Raw genomic sequence first — 24,290 nt, forward strand, 5'->3', positions numbered from 1 at the left:
TTTTATATTTAAAATTTTCAAATAAATGCAGCCTTGGTGAGTATAGGAGACTAATTAAAAAATATAAACAAACATGGAACCACTTAGTTTCATGTACCTTGGTCCGTGCCAGTATGGGAGCTCCTCTTTCAAGCAGGATTTCCACTGCAGTGTCATGTCCACTTCTGGCTGCACAGTGCAGTGGTGTCAGCCCATCCTTTTCAACAGAGAGAAGATAAATACAGACAATCAGCATATATGAAAAAAAAACACATATGTACATACATCATGCATAATTATGCATAATTGCAAACTACTGTTGTGCAAATGCACATGACAACATGTAGTAAAACACTATCGCTGCTACCTAAGTTTTTCAAAATGAAAGCAGAATTCACAAAAAGCTAGCATTATCATTATTGAGTACATACAGTACAAGAAATGTTCTTCTGAACTGTTAGCAGTAGGCACTAGAGGGCGCTTGTTTTACTGCATTTTGATGGTACTGTTGATACTCACCCTGGTCTTGGCGTCAATCTGAGCCCCCCTGTCTAACAGCAGAGCAATCATGTTTGTATTTCCTCGTTTGGAGGCCACATGAAGAGGGGTTATACCATTCTAAACAAAACAGTACATCCTTTAGCACAGATTATATTTTCATACTTGGAAAAAAATAGTAACTTAATAAACTATTAAAGCATCACACTGTCTTCTAAAATCAAGGGAAAGTAAAGAGGAACTGCAAGTATTTGCTAAAAGGAATAGTTCACCTCAAAAATGAAAATTCTGTCATTTACTCACCCACAATCCATTTTCAAACCTGTTGAAAAGTTTCTATATGTGTTGAACACAAAAGATGAGATTTTGAGGAATGCTGTTGTTGGGCCCCAAACAAACAGTTGTTGGCCCCCTTTGACTTCCATAGTGGGTAAAAAATAATAATAATAATAATAATAAAATACTATGGAAGTCAATGGGGGTCAACAACTGTTTTGGGCCAAAATCTCTTCTTTTGTGTTTAACATAAAAAAATTAATCTATACAGGTTTGGAACGATATGAGGGTGTAAATGATGACAGAATTTTCATTTTTGAGTTGAACTATTCCTTTAATATATATGAAATCTGATACAGTTTATACATCATACCACATGATTATTCAATTAACTCCAACAGAGTTTTAATTGTGTAGAACTTAACAAAAGAAAGCATGCACATCAAAAATATCCCTGTAGTCTACCCTAAAAATGATAAATGTGTGATTTGAGTGAATAGCAGCTTAAATATTAGTCTGTTACAGAAAGCATTGATTTTGAGCAGTGGTTTTCAACCAGGGGTCAGAGCCCACTAGGGGGCATCAGGACCATAGGGTATGGCAGTGGCGTAAGTAAATAGGTGGGGGGTATAAATGGGTATTTTTCATTGGCTCAAGTTAAAAATATAGATGTGAATCGTTACCCTACATTTTTTTCAGTGTACCATCCCTTAAAGTACTTAATTTTGTCAATTTATAAGTTGCTTTTTTTTAGGATTTAAGCAATATAGGATCATACCCTGGCTGTGAAGTCTACAGCAGCCCCTCTGTTGAGCAGCAGGGTGGCCACATTAACGTTACCATAGTGAGCAGCAATATGCAGAGGAGTGAAGCCACTCTGTTAGAAGATGGAGTAGTATTGGGATAAAAGAAGGGATAGGACAAAGAAGAGAAGAAAACAGAATGGTAAATGTCTGCGCTGGTCTTCTAACCGATTTAAAACGTCCATCGTTCATGATCTACCATGCAGCATTCCCATGAATCATCACATTTGTGCAAAAACTTAAAAGATAGAAAAAAATGGAAAAGTAAAAAGGAAAAAAATGTGTGGATTCTCATCTGCTACCAATGGATCTAACCACACCATGCACTGGAGTGAAGGTAAAGAAAAAAAACTGATGAAATAAGAAACAGAAAGATTAGATTTGTACATGTAATAATATACAGTATGAGCACATTCCCAGTAGCATATGAGTCTTCATGAGACAGATGAGAAGTTTCTCAGTGACAATGAAAGGGAAAAAAAGATGATGAACAAAATATCTGAACAAACAAATGTTATTCAGCAACTACTCACTACATTTTGCTAAAGATGAAAGTATAGATAGGAAATTGGCATTGTCTGTCTTACTCATTCGTTTGATGGAGCCATTTTATCTTACCTTTCCATTCTGACAGACATGGTGCAATTTAAAAAACAGAATTAACAAAAAGGTGCAGCAAAATGTGACCGAGAGACTTCTACACAGTGTGAGTTCACATGCACAATTAGGAGTTAAACGTCGGTTTGGTCTGTTAGTAAAATCATAAGTGGTGTATAAACAACATAATGCACCCCTATTTTCTGCTCAAAACGTTAATTGAAATTAAGGAGCATAAAATGTGTTGATGAGCTAGAAACACACAAAAACCTCTCGAGGAAATAGGGTGCTGCTACTAAAATAAAAACAACTATGTGTCATGCACTATGACATCTAAAAGGACAAGACTCTACTCTTCCCATGCACTGTAAAAGAAAGATTCAGTGTTAAGTAGCACATTAGGCTTTATAAGAGCCGAGACGAATGCAGGTGCAGGATTCTGCTGAGAATCTTAATACCTCTGTAGTCCTGTTGACCATCATCTGAAGGAGTCGCACATGAGGAGGAAAATATAGCATGTTCATTAATATGACATTTTGAACCAATTTTAAAATTTGTATCTTAAAAGGAGGAATTTCAAAAGCAAAAATATAATTCGTTGAAGATTAAATAAAGCCGAAACAAGCTGACAGCTAGCGTGAACCTCATTGAAAATATTTATTTAAAGGAATAGCTCACCCACAATTTTAATTTCAGAAAATTTGTGGGAAATTAACTCGACCTCAGGCCATCCATGAGTTTATTTGTTCATCAGAAAAGATTTTGAAAAATGTTGCTTTACATCACTTGCTCACCATGCATCTTCTTCAGGGAATGGGTGCCGTCAGAATGAGAGTCCAAGCTAGAAACTTTAAACCGGCACTTCTGACCGAAATACCAGTCTATAATCCATAATAATACTTCCTCCAGTGAAAAAGTCAATCCACTGTTGTTCTCTCACATCAAAATCAATCGGCATATTTGTTTAGAACTGTTTTGGACTGTTTTCACTGTTGTAAACGCTGTTTGATCGGTGCATATTTCTCTCCTGATTCAGACAAGATGACTTTTTCACTGGAGAAAGTAATATTATGGAAAGAGGACTCAACAGTTTGAAGTTTAAAACATCTGCATGATGAATTTATTACAAACATACAGCGGATTACTTCTGAATTATTGTGATTTTTTTATCAGCTTTTTGGACGGCACCCATTCACTGCAGAGGATTCATGTGATATGATGGTACATTTCTCCAAATCAGCTCCTCAATTCAGCTAATCTGCATCTTGGACGGCCTGAAGGTGGAATTTTCAGCACATTTTGCGGTGAACTATTCCTTTAAGATTAATGGATTAATAAAATCCTTCAAAAACTCATAAACAATCCTTCAAAACGAACTGTGGTACCATGGTACAGTCATAGTATAACAATATGTTTAGCAGTGTTCAAAGAACACCATGGTACAATGATACTGTACAGGTACTATATGAAAAAACATCAATAGTACACTCAAATGTTCAAACAACACACAATGCTGTCATGACGCCATGTCCAAAAAACCTTAAAACAATGGCATTATCTATACATACCCGTAAAAAAAACACAGAATTATTATAGTTCCATCGCATGAACATTACATTTTCACTATTTATTTTCTCACCTTAGACTGGACATCAGCATTATGGTCGTTCTGAAGCAGCAAAGCAGCAGACTTGGTGTCATCCTTGCGGGCAGCGATGTGGAGCGCAGGCAGGCGGACTTTACCTTTTGTGTCATGTTCCAGCAGCAGAGAGACCACCTGATTATGACTCTGCTGCAGAGCAATGGCCAGAGGAGTGAAGCCATCCTACAAACATAGACAACAGACAAGCAGAGATTAACAAACAAAACCATCTCTTTGTTCAAAAACAAAGGCTATAAACAGGTTGACCAATATGCAGATCAAAACTAAGTCCAATGGTTGGAAGTCCATATGATCCACCACCTAGTCTAGCTTGGACCTGCATAGTGACCATATACAACCTTAAACCATCTGATGCTATATTGGCTGTACTTCTAGCAGGGATGAATGTCATTTAAAATCATTCAGGATTTGAGAATTTACTTCCATCCAATTTTACGCAATCTTTACCTTGCATGTTTGAACAATGCTATCACATATGTGACCCTGGACCACAAAACCAGTCATAAGGGTCGATTTTTCAAATTATTTGGCCAAGATACAACTATTTGAAAATCTGGAATCTGAGGGTGCAAAAAAATCAAAATACTGAGAAAATCGCCTTTAAAGCTGTCCAAATGAAGTTCTTAGCAATGCACATTACTAATCAAAAATTAAGTTTTAATATATTTACAGTAGGAAATTTACAAAATATCTTCATGGAACATGATCTTTAATTAATATCCTGATGATTTTTGGCATAAAAGAAAAATTAATAATTTTGACCCATACAATGTATTTTTGGCTATTGCTACAAATATACCCAAGTCCAGGGTCACATATGTATGTACAAAGAAAATAAGCAAGGTATCAAAATCTCAGTCCATGCATGGAAATGTGTAAAGATTCTCCTCTTTTTAGACACAGGTACTTGTATGGGCATATTGCAATGAATGAAAATACACACACACACACACACACACACACACACACAACCCTCGCAATCACAAACCTCTGTGGCCATGCTCTGGTTTCCACCATTCTCCAGAAGATATTGCACAACATCCAGGTGATTCTCTTGAGCAGCCATATAAAGTGGAGTGAAGCCATTCTGTAGTAACAACAGGTACCATAAAGCTTAACATTATAAAATTTTATTGAATTACATTTTAATCATATTAAATTAAATTATATATTTTAAAAATATAAATTAAAAATTATAAATATTATTATAATTTTACAGGATTTTCCCACCTGTGATTGCGAGTTTACATCTGCTCCTCTTTTCACCAACAACTTCGCAACTTCTTTCTGCCCAGCTAGACAAGCAATGTGCAATGCTGTGTTCCCTTTCTGGAGAGGAGGAAAGAGAGATACATATTCACTGTGATTGTGCACTTGTTTGTGTTTGAATTTACTGGTACTGGTGTGAATCATTAAAAGCACAAAAGGACAACACTGAAAAAGGGGGGGGGGGGAGTATTGTGGGCTTGCTTTACCTTATAAATTTCAAATTGCTAAATTAATAAATTCTAAAAATAAAAATATCTATAACAAAATATCACATTTATTTCAGATGCAAAATTTCATGATATAGTTTTTTTCCTTACACCAAAAGCAATTTTTAAAAAAAATTTAATGAATAAATTTAACACAATTCAGTGATGTTTACACTGTAAGAAATAAATGGAAAAACGGATAAACAGCTGTAAGAAAACAATATGGAAAATTCCATATTTGTGACACAGTACATATGATCTGTATTTTTACATACTTTTATTTCAGTGTATGCATAAAACAAGAACAGCTATTTGCAAATGAGGACTTCGGACTATATGAGACATTTGGCCTGAATTGCAGAAATCTTTTTAGGCAAAAAAGGACTTTTACAAATCTAGTCCATAATAAAACAAATGAATGAAAAACACTAAAACAATCACATTTCTGCCCAACACAAAGTCTCAATAGCTTTTGTCCTCATAGAACTCCTTGCTGTCAGTGTGATTGCTGGCCATGTGTTTATAGTTCCTGGCTTGTGTGGGTGTGTCTGTTTAGCCCTGTGTGTCAGATGACAGGAGTCACCAGAGTCCAACTGTACTCATCATACACAGTGTTGCATGACTGGCATTCCATCAGATTTACTCTCTCTCTCTCGCCATTTGGGAATCACATACCCCTCCCTCCAATTTATCAGTGTTTATGTGTGTTTAACCTTGGTTGAAGAGTCCACGGTCGCACCCCTCTCCACAAGTTCCTCCACCAGCTCCACGTGACCCTCTTTGGCTGCTAGATGGAGCGCATTGAGTCCATTCTATGCACAGAGAGAGACGTGATTAATACATTTTCTTGATTAATACAATCAGTACATATTTGATATTGGGATACAATACAGAAGAAGACAACAACAACTTTTGCTCATGATAAATAATAGCAATATACAAGCTGCATTAAAAAACTTTTGGAAGGGTCATTTTATAATGCTAGAATAAAAATGTTTCCTATACTAGATCTCTGAGATACATTCTCTGAGTTCATTAATTGGAGAATCGTTACGTATAGCTGAAAAAGATTAACTACAAAAAAATAAAGATTAATTATGGAAATTTCATGTTGAATATATTAGAACATAATATAGTATAACAATTTTATTTTATTTTATTTTATCTCTTGCTTGAAAATCCTACTTGTAAAGAACAATTATCACAGATTTACTATGGCTAAATTTGGCAACAGCCTTTTTTATATTTTAGTGCAATGACCAGAAAAATGGCAATTGTGAATTTGAGTCATTATGACATATGTGATTTTCATTATATCATGTAAAAAGTCACTTATTAGTAAATCAAGCTTACATGTTTAAAAATTGAATTTTAGTGTTTAATCCATTTTTCTCAAGCTGTAAATAAGCATTCCCTTTATTCAAACATCACCACCTGTCTTAATGTACTAATGCACCTCATTCCGTGCTTGATGGGTAAATCATGACAGCTCTTGTGTAACGCAGTGTGGCTAAAAGTCAGACTCGTCATTAAAAGCAGAGAGAATTAGCGAAACGCTAATCTCATTTATTTGGATAATGAAAGCTGGAGGAGTTTTCACATCCAGAGAGAGAGATTCCGGTAAGAGTGGAAAGAAAAAAAAATAGATAAACCATGGGCAGATTATATTGCAATATCACTCAGCGAGGATTAGAAGAGTGGATTTGAGAGAAAACAGCATGGAATGCCCGTCCATTGTTGTACTGATGTGCTCATTACTGGTGACTCCAGATGACATCATAATGGATAATGTCATGGTCAAATCTATTATACATCATAGCAGAGGCAAATTCAGCACATTACATAATAAAGGGGTCATAGCAACCCTATGACATTTGTCTCTGATGTCATTTCAGTCCATTTCAACTGAAAATTTGAATAAACGAATTAAATTATATAGGATTATTTTTTATTGTTACTAGTTTGACAAGACCTGTCACTTACATTACATTTTTTTTTTGCTATTTCACGTCCAGTTGCATTTAATGTCAAATAAAAAAATCAATAAATAAACAGCACAATGGCACTTTTCAAGGGAAATATTTCACAAAAGGTTGTTTATATCATGTATCAGCATATATAATATTTCATTTGGACACATGGCAGTCAGACTTAGTGAAATGTGCCTTATTCTACAATCATAAAAAGTTTTACACCAAAAAAATGTTACTGTAACATCAAGGCACTTAAAACACTGTTTTTCTCTTTTTTTTCCATGTTGATTCCATGGCTCAAGAGTATTTGTTTGGCAGTTGGCACACCTTGCTAAAACCAACACTGTGAAGATGATTGGTTGAAAATTTTGCAGTTCGTGTCTGTGCCAAACCTCACTGAATGTATTTTGCATGTGGTATTTCCTGTAGATTCATAAAAGGACAATTTAATCAAACACTCTCAGAAAAAAAAGTTAAAAAGCTGTCATTCGGGCAATACCCTAAGGTACAAAAGTTAAAAATAACATCTTTGTACATTATTTACCCCTAAATGATACATATTAATACATAAAAGTACATCTTAGTAAGTACCACTCCACTGACAGTTTTGTATCTTTTTTTCTGAGTGTATATATTTTTTTATATAATTTTAAATAATGTTTTTTTTACATGCATGTTTGCATTTGACTATGTTTGATTTCAAAAGAAATCAGTTTAATATGGACTTCACACATTTTAAGACTGAAGATCAATTAGCTTCAATATATTCTGTGATATCAGTGCATTGTTATGCCAGGGGTAATTTGTAAGGAATGGTTGAACACAGCAGTGCTGTGACAGTGGGAGGGTTTAGTTAAGCAGAAGGTACAGAAGGTCGGGAGTGGGAACAGCTGCCAGAGACACGCATGAGTAAAAAGGCTTTGATGTACTAGAAAGAATTGCTTGGCAGAGGACTAGCTGATAATGCTGACAATGTAGCATTTGTCAGGAATCAGTATGGCTCTCTATATACAATCATAACAATGCAATTTGTGCCCAGGCTGGACAAAAATTGAGGAAAGCAAAGTAAAAAAAAGCATACACATTTCTAATAATCGGGATTATCCTCCACTCACAAAGCATAATCTACTAAGACTTTCTAAAGAGTTTGGAGCTAACACAGAGTTGACAGAACATGTAAGCTGGAAATAAGTTTATGGCTATACCCGCTTCCTGGAGAACCATGGACTTCAAATTCAGCTTTACTCAACAGATTTTATCTCAATAGATTAGATTTAATTCATATAAATACATAATCTAAATGGCTTGAGATGTAACAGTGTGGAAAACCTCCAATTGGTGAATTCATTTGAAATGCATTGTAAAAAAAATATGAAATATGATGAGAAGAAAATAAACGAGAAGACATTACAATTATTTCTTAGATTTTTGCAACACTGAAATTCTGTTTCATGTATAAAGTTACCTGGTTGCATGTGGAAATGTCCTGTCCGCTCTTGAGGAACTCCAGCACCTTTTCAACATTACCTGCCCTGGCTGCCCTCAGGAAGCTGGTGTTACTGTCCGACTGTTTAGACAACACAAAGGAAAAACATTAGGAAACATCAGCCCAGCACTAGTAAAAAACTGAAAGCGATATTCAAGTGATCAAATTCAATGCGACTCATTTTACTTCCATAATGTGACATATTTCCAAGATATTAAACAAGAACAAATGGTGTGATCTGTGACATTTCTGATAATATACACTTACTATTCAAAAGTTTGGGGTCAGTAAGACCGAATGGAATCGAAATGTAGTAATTATTTCTGAAAATTCATCTTTGCCATCACATGAATAAATTACATTTGTTAAATATAGGCTATTAAAACAGCAAGTTATTTTCATTTGTAATAATATTTCATAATATTACTGTTTTTATGCATCCTGGGTGAGCATAAGAGACTTCTTTCATAAACATTTTTAAAAAATCTTACTGCCCCCAAATGTTTGAACAGTACTGTAAATATTTCTAATTTTCTCAAAGATTATGGTATGTGCTTAAGTCTCAGCGAGTATGTGAAGGTTGTGATTTCAGTGGGTGCATCTCCTTTTATCAGAATTGTGTTTGAATGTGACTCTGCTAAATATAGACGGCAAAACAGAATGAAGGCAGCTGACAAGACACACACACAGACACAGAGAGAGACAGAGAGAGAGAGAGAGAGAGAGAGAGAGATCTGCATGTGTGCATGTGCCATCACATGAATAAATTACATTTGTTAAATATAGGCTATTAAAACAGCAAGTTATTTTCATTTGTAATAATATTTCATAATATTACTGTTTTTATGCATCCTGGGTGAGCATAAGAGACTTCTTTCATAAACATTTAAAAAAAATCTTACTGCCCCCAAATGTTTGAACAGTACTGTAAATATTTCTCATTTTCTCAAAGATTATGGTATGTGCTTAAGTCTCAGCGAGTATGTGAAGGTTGTGATTTCAGTGGGTGCATCTCCTTTTATCAGAATTGTGTTTGAATGTGACTCTGCTAAATATAGACGGCAAAACAGAATGAAGGCAGCTGACAAGACACACACACAGACACAGAGAGAGAGAGAGAGAGAGAGAGAGAGAGAGAGAGAGAGAGAGAGAGAGATCTGCATGTGTGCATGGTTATGCACTGAAACTCTTGCCATGTGAGGAAGAAAATTAATGCCAAGGTCAAATTTCAGATTTGGCATCAACAACCAAACATGTGTTGATTATACTACTTCAGAGCAATCGCTTTTAAAGCCTTTGGCATAAGTCACAACTGTGACAATAAAAACAGCATGTGCAATACCAACACAAAATCTGATTAATGAACACTACAGAGCAAGTAGAGAGTACAGGTACCTTTCAATTACCCTTCAAAAGCTACACAAAATTTATTAAAACATACAAACAGTATTGTTACGAAAATATTAAAACCTCTAAAGTCAAGCATTTTCAATAACGGAAGCAAGTATATTAAGGTATTTATTTTAATCTTGTTACATTAGAACTGACAAGAGCATTGGTGCTAAGTTCTGGCAGCGGTATTTAAGATGCTAATATACAGATCAGTAGCTCTCAGGTCATGTGGAGTGTGAAGCATTAATGTGTCAGGTCATCACAGACTATTGCCCAAAATGTTTGAGACATGACCTCTGCTCCTTCTGAGATTGAGAGGTCACATCTTAACAAATGCGGGATCTGAATAAGACCTATCCAATGGAAACAGACACTGTACATTTGCTGATGAAGTTGCACTCACACATGCTCCACTATTCGAGCTCATGTAAGCAACAAAAGTTCAAATCTGGTTCATGACATTTCCTGATCAAATTGTTCTCTTAAATTCTCATTAATTACACTTTTCATAGAAATAAAAGTGATACCACTGCTAATGAATACTTTTACATTAGTGGTGATCATTGTTACCTTTTTCCGAGGTAAGACATACTATACTATATTTGATAAAAATCAAATATAAAAATTAATTAAACTACAAAGTCTTGAAATACTGACTATAAAAACCCCTACCATATCAAACAGCTTTAATATCCAGCAGGCTTTGTAGGTTAGTGCTCTTTTGATGCTGGTCAAACCAGCCAGGCCAGCATATAGCCATGCTGATGGCCAGCAAACCTTAGTTAGTGAAGCTAGTCAGTTAACATGGTCTTTCTGGTGATGCTAGTTGACCAAAGTAGTCTTGCTGGTTAAACTAGTTAAGAAGCCTATTGGAAGCTTTCTATCTTAAAGGGATAGGATAGTTCACCCAAAAATGAACATTCTGTCATGATTTACCCATCCTCATGTTGCTCTAAACCTGTATAACCTTTTGTGGAACACAAAAGAAAATCTTTTGAAGAGTGTTGCTGACAACCATGGGCCCATTGGTTTTCATTTTATGACCAAAAAAAAAACCTGAAACACACTCACTATAATAAAGGTTCTTTATTAGTAACAGTTGTTCCATGAAGAACTTTTAACATTCCATTACAGTAAAGGTTCTTTATAAAAAAAATGTTCTTCAGATTATTAACACCAAGAAAAATAAATGGTTCTTATAAAAACTGTTCATTTAATTAAGAGTGATTCTTCTTTTGGCATCACTCTAAGAAAATCCTTTTGGAACCTTTATTTCCAAGAGTGCATTTCTCATGTTCCCCAGAAGAAAAAAAGTCATACAGGTTAGAGACGATGTGAGAGTAAGTAACTGATAACAAAAAAAAAACAATAATAATAATTTTTGGGTGAACTGTCCCTTTAAGTCAAGATCTGAGAAGTTGAAAATCCTTAATGAGATGTTAACTGCAATCACCATACTAAAAAATTTTTAAAAATTTATTTAAAAAATAAAGAGAGAGAGAGAGAACATTGAAAGTCGAATACATGTTCTGTATTACGACCCCAGCATAACAAACACAACTGGACTTTTTAGCAAGAAAATCACCTCAACAATCCTCTACTGAACCTGGATATTATTAAGATTGTCTTACCATGGTATCTGCCACAGAACTGTTGTAACGGTCCAGAGATGGATCACTTCCAATGGTCCGCAGGCCTTTACCTGAACCACATGCCTTACACATTGCCGCATTGCCCATGGTAAAGCTTAGCAAAAAAGCTGCACTACACTTTACATCAACCGAGTTTCCGCACTCACTGTGCCTCTTCCAGTGATAACCAACCACTGAACATCAAATCGCTCCCCGGGAGATTGATTCTTGCTCACATGCACTTAGCTTTATGGGTTTGCATTATCCTCAGTCTTCAGGTAGTACCCAGGAGCCCATTCAATTATCAGCTTCAGAGCATCTATCCAGCTAATGCGAAATCCCCAAAACTTTCATGTCTATCTTTCTCCTCAGGTCCCGAATACCATCTCTTATGTGCTCTCTCTGATCCCTGCTCTGTGTCTTCTGTGAGAATCTGCGTCCCGTATTGGCACAGACGCCTTGGCTCTTGTCTCCTCTTCTTTTCCGGTCTTGTCTCTCTTCCCGCCTGGCTTCGTAACTGACAACTGCGGCCGTAAATGTGTCTCCCATTGCTATATCAGGCCGAATATCCACCCCGTCCAGGATCCAGGGCTGGGTTATTTTTAACCCCTCCAGGCCCAAGCAGCAATGTGACAGAGCAAGGGACAGCAAGGGACAATCATACTGGGTAAGAGCCAGCTGGGAAACCTGTTCTTGTCCTCCTGAGGGCCAGGAATGTGCATCCACCGGGACAACTGAGGAAGAGGGTGTTATTTACAAAAACCCTTGGTTGGTTGTCATACCATCCATACCAAATGCCATACATTTGGAGGACTATGTAAATCGTGGAACATCATCTAAAAGAGGTTCTCATCCTCAAGTAAAAGCTCTTCCAAAATGGTTTAACACCACATAAATCCAATTCATCATCCATGAGGAGTGTAACCGAGATTAAACAGCTATAGCAATGGCTACAGAATCAGACCAAATGGCATCGAGGCATCAGCGTCTGTGGGTCATCTCTGGTCCCGAGGCAGTCTGCATTGACCAGACACCAGACTATTCAGCATTTGGTTGACTTCCACTACAGACATAATGACCTGCCATTGACTGCCCTGATCAATGCCATGCCCCCAGTTAACCAGCCTACTATGGGTTTTACTACAGTTAATGGGGCAATAATGACAAACGTGTTTAAACAGTAAGGAACACATCATAATTAGCCTTTAAAAACAAAGCATAGTGAACTCTATGTACAAGTACAGCTGAGAATGTAAAGTAGGCATCTCTATTTATATTTACACATTTATTTCACTGTTGTAGACTAATATACAAAAATGTGGGTAACACTTATAAGGTTCATTAGTTAACATTAGGTAACTACATTAGTTAACATGAACTAAGATTGAACAATACTTCTACAGCATTTATTAATCTTAGTTAATGTCAATTTCAGCGTTTACTAATGCATTATTAAAATCACAAGTTGTGCTTGTTAGCATTAGTTAATGCAATGTGAATTAACATGAACTAACAATGAACGACTGTATTTTTATGGTAACACTTTACTTGAAGGGGTGTGCATAAGACTGACATGACACCTTCATAATCATGACATGACACATGTCATGAATATGAAGGAGGTTTTATGCATGTTTATGACAACTGTCATTAAGTGTCATTCACTCAGTTATGTCATTTTTAATGAAAATATGACATTATTTGACCTAACCCTACCCCTAACCATAGCCCATAACAAAGACATCTCAAACAATGTCATCTTTGCATAAAAAATTACATAACTGAGCGAATGACACTTAATGACAGTTGTCATAAACATGCATAAAAAACCTTCATATTCATGACATGTGTCATGTCATGATTATGAAGGTGTCATGTCAGTCTTATGCACACCCCTTCAAGTAAAGTGTAACCATTTTGATTAACTAACATTAACAAAGATGAATCAATTCTGTAATAAATGTGTTGATCATTGTTCATGCTAGTTAATACATTAACTAATGTTAACAAATGACACCTTATTGTAAAGTGTTACCAAAATGTGTAGGAAAGATTCAAACAAATTATTTCCTCATGCTTACCCAGGCTGCATTTATCTAATGAAAAATTCACAAAAAATGTGAATATACTATTATAGTTTAAATGAACCATTCTACTTTATTATATTTTCAAATGTAATCTATTTATTGCAAAGCTGCATTTTCAGCAGACATTACTCCAGTCACATGACCCTTCAGAAATTATTCTAATATGCTGATTAACACAGTGAACTGTTTTTGTTAGAAACAGAAATCTTTATAAATGCAAAATTAAATTTTTTTTTGAATGCATCCTTGCTAATAAACTCTTTTGGAGTCAAGCAAAACGTCACCGGGCCCACTAGCAATTTTGTCCCAAAACATTTATATATTTGTAAAATATAACTAGGCTTTCCCATTTAAAATAATAGTAATATTTTTCAGGAACTAACGTTATAAAAACGCTGTATATTGTACTATTTACATGTAAATGATGTAATACGTGAAAATTTCCACATGCAAATTCTAATTCTATGTAAATATTCTCAGCTTCTTATGTATCTCAAATATAATAACCTGCTAAGATTTCTAGTTTCATAGGCATTTAAAAACACTGTAATGATGACACTGCCAGTTAAGTAGTTATAGGTTGCAGAAGGCCATCCAGGTCAAATAGCATAACACAAGTCTGTTTTATGACACATCTGTGCTGACAAGACAAACACTTTTACTCCCATCAACACTGTTGCTTTTTCAACCCTTTCCAACCTCTCTTTAGAGGTGATGGATATTTCATGAATGATTCATTCATTGCGTCTGTCACTTGACAAATGAACAAGACTCTGGAGGTGAAGTAGTCATTTGTGGTTCTCACCATTTACCATGGCTGCATTACAATTATTTCCTGACTTGAATATGATCAAACATTTTATGTGAATGTGAAAATATAACATTTTAGGGATAATTCCCCCAAAAATAAAAATTCTGTCATTAATTATTCACCCTCATGTCGTTCCAAACCCATAAGACCTTCGTTCATCTTTGGAACAAAATTTAAGTTATTTTTGATGAATTCTGAGAGCTCTGTGACCCTCCCACAGCAAGGATACTACCATGATCAAGGTCCAAAAATGTAGCAAGGACATCGTTTAAATAATCCATGTGACATTAGTGGTTCGACCGTAATTTTACAAAGCTACGAGAATACTTTTGTGCGGGGGAAAAAAAAATAAAGTACTTTATTCAACAATTCCTCACCTCCACGCCACCCTGGCGACATTTTGGAGAGTATCCACTGAACGTAAACAACGTATGCAGCAGCACATGGAAACATTGTTTTCGTTCAGATCAAAGACTAACCAATGTAAATGTATCCGCGTGGCACAGCTGACACAGAACAGCATACATTGTTTACGTTCAGTGGATACTGTCCAAAATGGCGCTATAGGTGTTAATTTGTGTTCCGAATATGAACGAAGAAGGTCTTACGGGTTTGGGACGACATGAGGGTGAGTAATTAATGACAGAATTTTTTTTTTTGGGTGAACTATCCCTTTAACTCTGTTAAAATGAATAAAAAGAATGACTGAAGAGGTGTTCATTTTGCTGAACAAGATTGAACAAGGTGGTAAATATCACTACTCCTTGGTTGTTTCTCACTAGAAATTAATATATTTTAACTGAATCAGCCATTAAAAAAATCTCATCTTTGATACAGTAAAACATTTTCAAAACTTGGAAGTGCTTGGCAGATTGCAAGAACAAAACTAAAGCATACAGGAGTTATATCAAAAGGTTATGTCATCTCATATGTAGCCAATGAGATTTTGCACTCTAGAGACAAATCTGCATACAGGATGATCCTATTTCCTAAGCCTCTTCCAGTATCTGTGCTCTGAAACAGGTGCGGAACAGCTGACTATAGGATTTATCCCCGGAGCTCATCTGCAGCGCAAAAATACTAAAATGCAACCATAAAAATTTGCATTCATTATTATATACTGCAGGTAACAGTGGTGATAACTTTCTGTACACAATTGAGAATTAAACATTATTATTAATAATAAAGAAACGATAAAGGCAAGTTATATAAAACAAAAGTAATATAAAATATTTTTTAATAATAATTCGATTTTGCATTAACTTCTGCTAACACTGAAAGAACAAAAACGAACAATTCACACAGAATAAATACAGATTAAAATATGAAGAACAACAACTGGATTACTAGATGCTACATTTGGATATTATGAAATAAACTATTTTAAATAGTATTAGGGCCATGTGTGATTACACTTTCTAGACTTTGCAATGATAAATGTAAAGATTTTGACATTAAATGATCGCAGAATTCTTTAAACCGACACATGTGATAGGTCAGCTGTATCTGAGCTGGCACATATGAATTTGAGTTTTTTTTTAATTGAGGTTTTTAAGTGTTAGTATACCTTGCGTTTGCGCTCTGCTCTCTCTCTGTGTCTCTTGCGTCTCTCTCTGGCTTTTACGAGAGCCTTTATCTCAGGAGGTTGTTCCAGTTCCCGTGCCTTTTTCAGGTGTGCTGCTGCATGTGCCATGATGACAAACCACAGCCGCCACAGAAACCGTGCACAGGTTCTCCTATATCACTTCAGATGTGAAATAGTCCCATATGGTTTAAAGCAAATGTTGGAGTCCTTGTTCTGCTTTTCCCAATAGCTCCTTTAAATAAGGTGATAATGGACAAACTGTGCCAGTGTCCTCCCACAAATCCCTTTGAATAACTCTTTAGACTAAACTACTCTGATCCGCTGTGAATTCCCTCTTCAGTGCAGTTTGTTGTCTCTTTTTTCCCCTGCAGAGAGTTACTCCAGTCTATTGGTTGGCTGAAGAGAGAAAAGCCTCACTTGCTGAATCTGAATATATATCGCCATGTATGAACTAGGGACAAGAGAGGGAGAGAGAGAGAGAGTGAGGGAGAGAGAGGGAGAGAGAGGAAGAGAGAGGGAGAGAGAGGAAGAGAGAGGGAGAGAGAGGAAGAGGTATCCATGGACCTGTCTGTCCAGATGTAGAGGTATCCAGCTATATTCCAGCTGTGATTGAGTGTGTGTGTGTGTGTGTGTGTGTGTGTGTGTGTGTGTGTGTGTGTGTGTGTGTGTGTGTTCTTCATATATAAAGCAATAAGATATAAAACAATATTTACCTCCTGTCTTAACCTCAGTATGTTTCATTGATGTACAAAATAGACAGTTATAAATGGACACACTTTGGCACACAAAACACACAAGGATTGATGTTTGCTTATCGGCCTTTTCGTTATTTCAGACCTTACGTGTCGTGCATACAGGTGTGTCTGTGTGTGTGTGTGTGTGTGTGTGTGTGTACTTCACAAATGTGCGTGTATAAGAATAGAGACGCAATTAAAAAGGGTTTGTTTCAGAGAAAAAACATGAAACTGTTAATAAAAACTGTGTGACAAACGGCAAGTCTACAGAGACACCTGAGGCACATAGCGTGCTGCTCTGAGCTGGGGAGGAGTTTGGGGAAGACCACAGTGGAGGCTGTCAGGAACACATGGGAATAAATACACAGGGGCAACTGTAAGCCACTTATACAAATCTACCTGGAGGGGAATGGTACGCTCCAACACACAGCTACTGTAGTCAAAGACCCAACTGCTTCAAAAAGGCACTTAAACCTGAAGGATGCTCCAGTGGGATTGTACTATAAATCCCCCTGAATTTGATGGTATCTGCTAAACTACTGCTGATGCTATGGAGAAAGGAAACTATTTCTTAGTAGGGTCTCACTTAATCACTAACTCTCAGAGTCTAGATAGTCTCAATAACTACAGTATTGATGTAATTAAAAAAATACTTTTAACAGTGACAGTAACGATTACAAAATATTTATTTTCCAAATAAATGCTTTCTTTCACAAGGTCAACATTTACTTGTATTACTATACTTGTGAGGAGGACATTTGGTCCCCATAATGGTAATGGAGGGAATACTGCAACAGTATGTGTTTTCTCGGTCAAAATACTTCTACACCACCTTTTGGATTGCAAAAGTAACTACACCTCATTAATTTAGACCTCAGCACACTGACACCTGCTGGTTAAACCGCACACAAGAGATCCATGCATCTACCACTGTGTGTGAGTCCTTCAGGTAAGACCTAAGACAAGCACTGAACACTAAGATCTCTGTAGTTTGATGTACCGTAGTTTGTTTATATATTAACCATAGTTATGGTGTTGTAAGAGCATAGTAGGAACAGGTGAAACCATTGATGCCACTTCACTAGCATGGTTAGAACAATGGAATTATGATTTCTATAGGACAGACTATAAAATATGTGGTCACACTTTATTTTAAGGCTCAAGTCTCGCTATTAACAAACTATTAATTATAACTTTTGTCTCAATAAACTCCTAATTTGCTGTTTATTAATAGTTAGAAAGGTAGTAGTTACATTTAGGTACATTGGGTAGGATTAGCAACGTAGAATATGGTCATGCAGAATATGTGTTTTAAGTACTAATAAACAGCCAATATGTTAATAATAGGCATGCTAATAAGCAACTATTAATAGTGAGAATGGGCCCCTACTCTAAAGTGTCACCATATAAGTTACAATGAACAATATTTTTCACATTTATATGCTAAATGTACAACTGTCTTAGTTATTTTAAAAAACTCAGATTTGACACTTTTAATAAATAGGGTTGTCATACTTTTAAAACTCATACTTTTATTATTTTCAGAAAATACTATCACACAAATCATGCACTGTTTTTTTTATCAATATAAAATCTTTTTATACATATTTTTGTCCCCCCTTAATTAAAGTCATAGTAGACAACAAATTAATCTACACTACTCTCATTTGATTTATAAATATGAGTATTTTAACAGGTTTTAAACAGAACAAATCTGAAATGCAAGTCCTATTTCCAACTCTAATCTTGTAAAGTGCCATTCCACCACTTAAAAATTATTTAATATGAATCAAAAACATTTTTTTTTTACTACAGATGGTGCTAGATTACAGTAAGACATTGTCATCCTTAACAAGCACTGCATCTCATGTTATTGATGTTGTAAAAGCAACAGACTGAACAGCAGCAGAATCTGTTCAGATGCAAAAAAAAATAATAAATCTATAAAACATTGATCCTTTATGACAACTGATAGTCTCCAGAGTAGAGCAAGAGCTGTGTAACTAAAACAAAGACAGACTTACACAGAAAACAGGGCAAAGATGGGCCATCAATCAAGTTCCTTTAACCTGGAGGACAGACCCAGTCAACCAGAGTACAATAAGCTGTTTCAGTGTTACTCAGCATACAGAATCTATAAAACAAACATTTTTGCCACAATGCTAGAGAACTGTGATTGGTCGCCAGTATGATGCTACATGCAGTTGTATTTGCGAGTATGACCTTGATGATGTAGCAGATAAAGATCAGGCTGTAAGACTGCTGTAAATATGTTAAAAACACCACACCACAAGAGAGATGTTTGACATATGGTTCATTTGAGCTTGAAAAGGTCTTGTCATGCTGATAAATGGACAAGCAGAGGACAGGATCAATACAGTGATAAACATGAGCAGTGTATGCAGAGAGGCGCCAGGTCTCAGATATCTGTGTGGAGAGAGCAATGCTCCCAGGGGAATACAAGTTATCATCACTTACTGAACATCATTACTCAGGATGCTTATGTTTCGCCCATCACAGCTGCTGTGACTGGCAAATTGTGCTGTGTCAGAGGCCTGCACTAAAAACAACGAGAGCTTTTTTATGTGTACGCAAGAAATTTCACAAATGACTTTTATCCAGAGAGACTTAAAAATAGTTCTAAAGGGAGGTTTTTGCAATGCCATAGAAGTACCATTTTTGGTTCCCCAAAGAAGCCATGTTTTTCTTAGTGTAAAAAACTTTTTTTTAATAATGTGTAGAACCTTTTTCCAATACAAAGAACCTTTTGTGCAATGGAAAGTTTCCATGGATTTTAAAGGATCTTCATGGAATCATCACTGCCAACTAAGAAGCTTTGTTTTTAAGAGTGTAAAATATTCACGACAGGGATAATATATCAAAACTGTAACATCTGCAACATGGAAACATCTCCACTAAAAGTGAATGATGACAACTGAAATTTCTAAAATTAGAGTTTATGTGTGTATAGTGTGTTGATGTTGTGTTAGTCAGTGTGTACGGTCATAGCGGAGTCTGCACTTTTTGACTTACATCATCTAAAACCTATTCAGTCTTGAAGCTCTTACAGTGTTTGTTATTAAGCCATTGGTCAACACATCGATCTTTCATAAAAGCTCACTCACAGTCAACCCTCAATCCTGTTTCTCTGCACAGACCCATCACTTTAATGCACTCGATGTAGAGGCATGAAATGTAGCAATATTTAAATATTTGGCCGATACAATAGCCAGTAGTTATTATGACCAATAACCAACATAATGTCTGATATTTAAAAAAAAAAAAAAAGAAAAAGGTATTTACACTCCAATACAGAACATGCTGCAAAGCATTAAAACATAAAAATTAGGATTGTTAATAAAAAAGTAATCTGAAAGGATGGGTTCAAATTAAGACATTTTTCTGTAAATGCTGTTCTTTTGAACTTTATATTCCTCAAATAATCCTGAAAAAAAATGTAGCATGGTCTCCACAAAAATAGCAGCACAACTGTTTTTAACTAACAATTTGTCATCTTTTGTTGCAATACAAAAATGATATATATATATATATATATATACGCTATATGGACAAAAGTATTGGGACACCCCCTTCTAATGAACAGGTTTGACTGGTTTAGTAATTTCAATGAGTACAAATCTTAATGTTTAAGCATATAATAATAGTCTAGGGAATTGTGTGCTTCTAATTGTATAGCAACAGTTTGGACAGGACCCTTTTCTCTTCTAACATGACAATACCTCTGTGAATAATGCAAGGTTCAAAAAGAAATTATTGATTCAGTCAGTGTGGAAGAACTTGACTGGTCTGCATAAAGCCAAGTCCTAATCCCAGCTGAACACCTCTGGTGTGACGTAAAATGCAGACCTTGAGCCAAAAACTCATCACCAAACACCAATGACTTGTACATACACTATATGGACAAAAGTATTGGCACACTTCTTTAGAACAGAAAATGCACTTCCAAAACTGTGGCAACAAAGATGGAAACATATTTCATGTATTAAAAATTGTATTTCCATCTCTGTTGCAACAGTCTAAAATGACTATAAGTACAAGTCATTGGTGCTTACTACTACATCCTATCATACTGCTCTATAATAGACTATGACTTTGTCATCTACACCTACAGCATGAACCATTCACTCACTGCTTTAGTGTCTAAATCATCTTAAATTAACTTAGAGTCTGAAAGAAAGAAAACACGTTTACAGAAATCAAATAGCAGTACACCTGGGGACTCTGAATCCAGAAGCTTCTTATTCTTAGCCCAGCTCATTTGATTCTGCATGTACTCTGGAGAAAAGGAAGGACACGTGCGGTGAAAATGATGTGACTGGAAGATATGAAACTGAATGCACTCTAATTCGATTTGAAGTTGCTACTTCCCAGTTAGGGCTTCTATCTCACTCGCTCTGCTAGTCTAGGTTTAGCTTTGTCACTTTCTTTCGAATCAGGTGGTTCTTGGACAGAGTAAACTGCAAAATGGACCAGAATTTATGCAGAGAGTCAAAAGTCTGGAGAAATGTCACTGATGTCTTAATGACCACATGTCAGTTCAGTTCAGGAAGAAGAATCCACAGACACCACATTTCTCATTGGATTGAAAATAGACTGTTTGTAAGTATCAGGTTAATAAGCATTTGATTTATATGGCTTTTTCATACAACAGTACCACATTTTTTACATTTCAGGGATGTATTTCTCAAATGCAATCAGGATGTTACAAAAGATTGATTTAATATTTTTGAAAAGAAATCTTGTATGCTCACAGAAGCTGCATTTATTTGATCAAAATATAGTATAACTAGTAATATTGTGAAATATTATTACAAATTAAAATAACGGTTTTCTATTTTTAAATATTTTTAAATATAATTTATTCCTGGCAATGCTGAATTTTCAACATTATTACACCAGTCTTCAGAGTCACATGATCCTTCAGAAATCATTCTAATATGCTGATTTGCTCCAATTATTATCAATGTTGAAACCATGCTACTTTACATTTTTAGGAAAACCATCAACATTTTTCAGGAATCTTTGATGAATATGAGGTTCAAACGAACAGAATGTGCCATTGTCAGGCAGAATTAAGTTGGCAAAGCACGTAATTTGAAGTCACATGATTTATTATTTATCAGTTGTTTTAGGGAGTGGCTCTTTCCACTACAATAGATCTGATATTTTAGTAACCACCTCACATGACTGCAGAACATATCCTCTGCATCCAAATCACATTATGACAGTGTGTGGGAAAAGATATGTTTTGAAAATTCAATCATTTAAAATCTTGATACCTGATGCATTGAAAATTGAGATCCCTTTCAGCTTTAAAATGGCAAATACCAATGCCATTTTAAAGCTGTAATTTTATGTCAGATAATTCATCTCTATGATATATACTCTACTATCAATTTTAAAATAAGTTAAATGCTATTAAAAAATAAGTCAAATGCTAAAGCATCACCTTTGAAAAAGTGAAGGTGTGTATTGAAGGATTGAGAAAAAGCGACAGAGGGAAAGAGAAAGAAAGAAAGGATGGATCAATAAAAGTATGCAGACAGCAGACGGGACAGCAATCACATCAGAGCATCAGCAAGCCTCTGTAAACACACTCTACTCAATTAGCTCTCTGGGAAGGGCAGGCTATTGTGTATGTATGTGTGTGTGATGAGCCTTGCCCTCTCCTTATAGATGCTTTCAAGTAGCATGCAGCATAGGACATTACCTTGGCAGACACATAATTCTCGGGACGCTTTCCATCTGTTAAGGTGTGTGAGGTGAACCTGTATTTGGCTTTATATGTGCATAGAGTATTTCCATCACTTCTACTTAATCAGGAGAATCAACCTAAAGACTAAGGCAAATGTCTCTTTGTTTATTCATCCTTCCAAGGGCTTGGAAACCATTTCAAATTTCGACTTTTTAGAAGACAATCATTACTTCTCAAGGAGCAGTTCCTTAATGCATCCACCACATCTTTCAAATTGTTCCTAATCCATCCACCCATCTGTTTTTCACCCGTCCACAAGCTGTCATTGATCCATTTTCCACTCTTGCGGGAAGTCCTGATTGGTGTTTCATAAATATTTTAATGTATGAGATGCATTTCCATGTCCCATACTCTCACCCTCACCCCTCAAAAAATCACCAATCAAGTGGATTAAAGCAAGGCACTGCAGTCAAATCTATTGTTTTTATCTCCGTTCATTTTGGTCTATTTTGCTTTTGCATTTTCTCAAAATATTTTTTTTTATCATGCAGTGAGCCATAAATCTCCACTTCAGTAGCACATACATACACCAAATTGTACAGTTTTATTCCTGTCTATATTATGAAAGTATTATGAGGGATTTTTATCTAATTTGCCTGATTTACATAACATTTATGCAACTTAAAGGTCCCCTGAAATGCTTAGAAACAGTAGCTTTACTCTATGTGTTGACGTCATTTGAACTGAAACAGGAAGATAGGGCGGGACATATAAAGCAGCCCCGCCCCTTTTTTAAATAGCCAATAGCGTTCGTTTATATCACAGCTTGGGCAAGAGCCGTTGAGCTCCTTAAAGCCTCATTTGACAGGGTATGCCAGCCACAATCTCATCCATATTGCTATAAAAAATAGCATTCTGTGTAGAATTCAAATAGCTCCGATACATTTTGTGGTCTACGCCGACTCGCGCATGTGATCTGCTCCGTGCTATCGTGTCTCTGGACCGGAGCAGAGTGTGTGTGCAGTGCGGTGGCTAGCGTGACACAGCGCGAAACCAGACTTCTTGTTTTCCTCAATGGAATGCATATTTACACTGTTTGAATCGTTCCCTGTCCCCTATATAGTGCTCTACGTGCCATTCACTGTACAGAAAATACTAATTCTGTGGACAAGTGACCGATTTCAGCCGCGGCTTCAGCGTCTGTTTTATAGTGTAGGGGGCGGGCGCTTCGGATTCTAGAGAGCATTTGATTGGACAGAAAGTTTAATGAGAAGCTGAAGTACGATGTGACGTCAAAAAAATCGTTGAGCCGTTTTGGCGGAAGTAACAAACTGCAAGCTTTGAATGCTTATATCTTCTAAATGCGAATTTTGTCACTGTTTTGGATCACACTGCCTTATAGATAACCTTAAAGGGGTCATATGGTGTTGCTAAAAATAACATTATTTTGTGTATTTGGTGTAATGAAATGTGTTTATGCCCCGCCTTTCTGAAACACGTACATTTTTACAAAGCTCATCGGTCTGAAAAGCAAGGTGTGCTCTGATTGGCCAGCTATCCAGTGCGTTGTGATTGGCCGAATAC

General features: G+C 36.0%; 1 protein-coding gene across 1 annotated transcript in view; it reads right to left on the reverse strand.

Annotated features, from left to right (window-relative positions):
- Positions 1 to 16,673, reverse strand: part of LOC107564962 (ankyrin-2-like) — a 50,042-nt gene extending 33,369 nt beyond the window's left edge. The window contains exons 1-11 of the mRNA XM_016250146.1: positions 16,239 to 16,673; positions 8,730 to 8,831; positions 6,005 to 6,103; positions 5,047 to 5,145; positions 4,805 to 4,903; positions 3,793 to 3,978; positions 2,612 to 2,635; positions 2,175 to 2,183; positions 1,532 to 1,630; positions 499 to 597; positions 98 to 196 (exon numbers count right to left, since the gene is read on the reverse strand). Coding sequence (XP_016105632.1) covers positions 98 to 196; positions 499 to 597; positions 1,532 to 1,630; positions 2,175 to 2,183; positions 2,612 to 2,635; positions 3,793 to 3,978; positions 4,805 to 4,903; positions 5,047 to 5,145; positions 6,005 to 6,103; positions 8,730 to 8,831; positions 16,239 to 16,364 — 1,041 coding nt within the window. The 5' untranslated portion in view covers positions 16,365 to 16,673. The remainder of the gene's footprint in view (positions 1 to 97; positions 197 to 498; positions 598 to 1,531; positions 1,631 to 2,174; positions 2,184 to 2,611; positions 2,636 to 3,792; positions 3,979 to 4,804; positions 4,904 to 5,046; positions 5,146 to 6,004; positions 6,104 to 8,729; positions 8,832 to 16,238) is intronic.
- Positions 16,674 to 24,290: the final 7,617 nt, after the last annotated feature.

Source organism: Sinocyclocheilus grahami, unplaced genomic scaffold (genome assembly GCF_001515645.1).
Source record: "Sinocyclocheilus grahami isolate Dianchi unplaced genomic scaffold, SAMN03320097.WGS_v1.1 scaffold25.1, whole genome shotgun sequence".
NCBI classification, from domain to species: domain Eukaryota; kingdom Metazoa; phylum Chordata; class Actinopteri; order Cypriniformes; family Cyprinidae; genus Sinocyclocheilus; species Sinocyclocheilus grahami.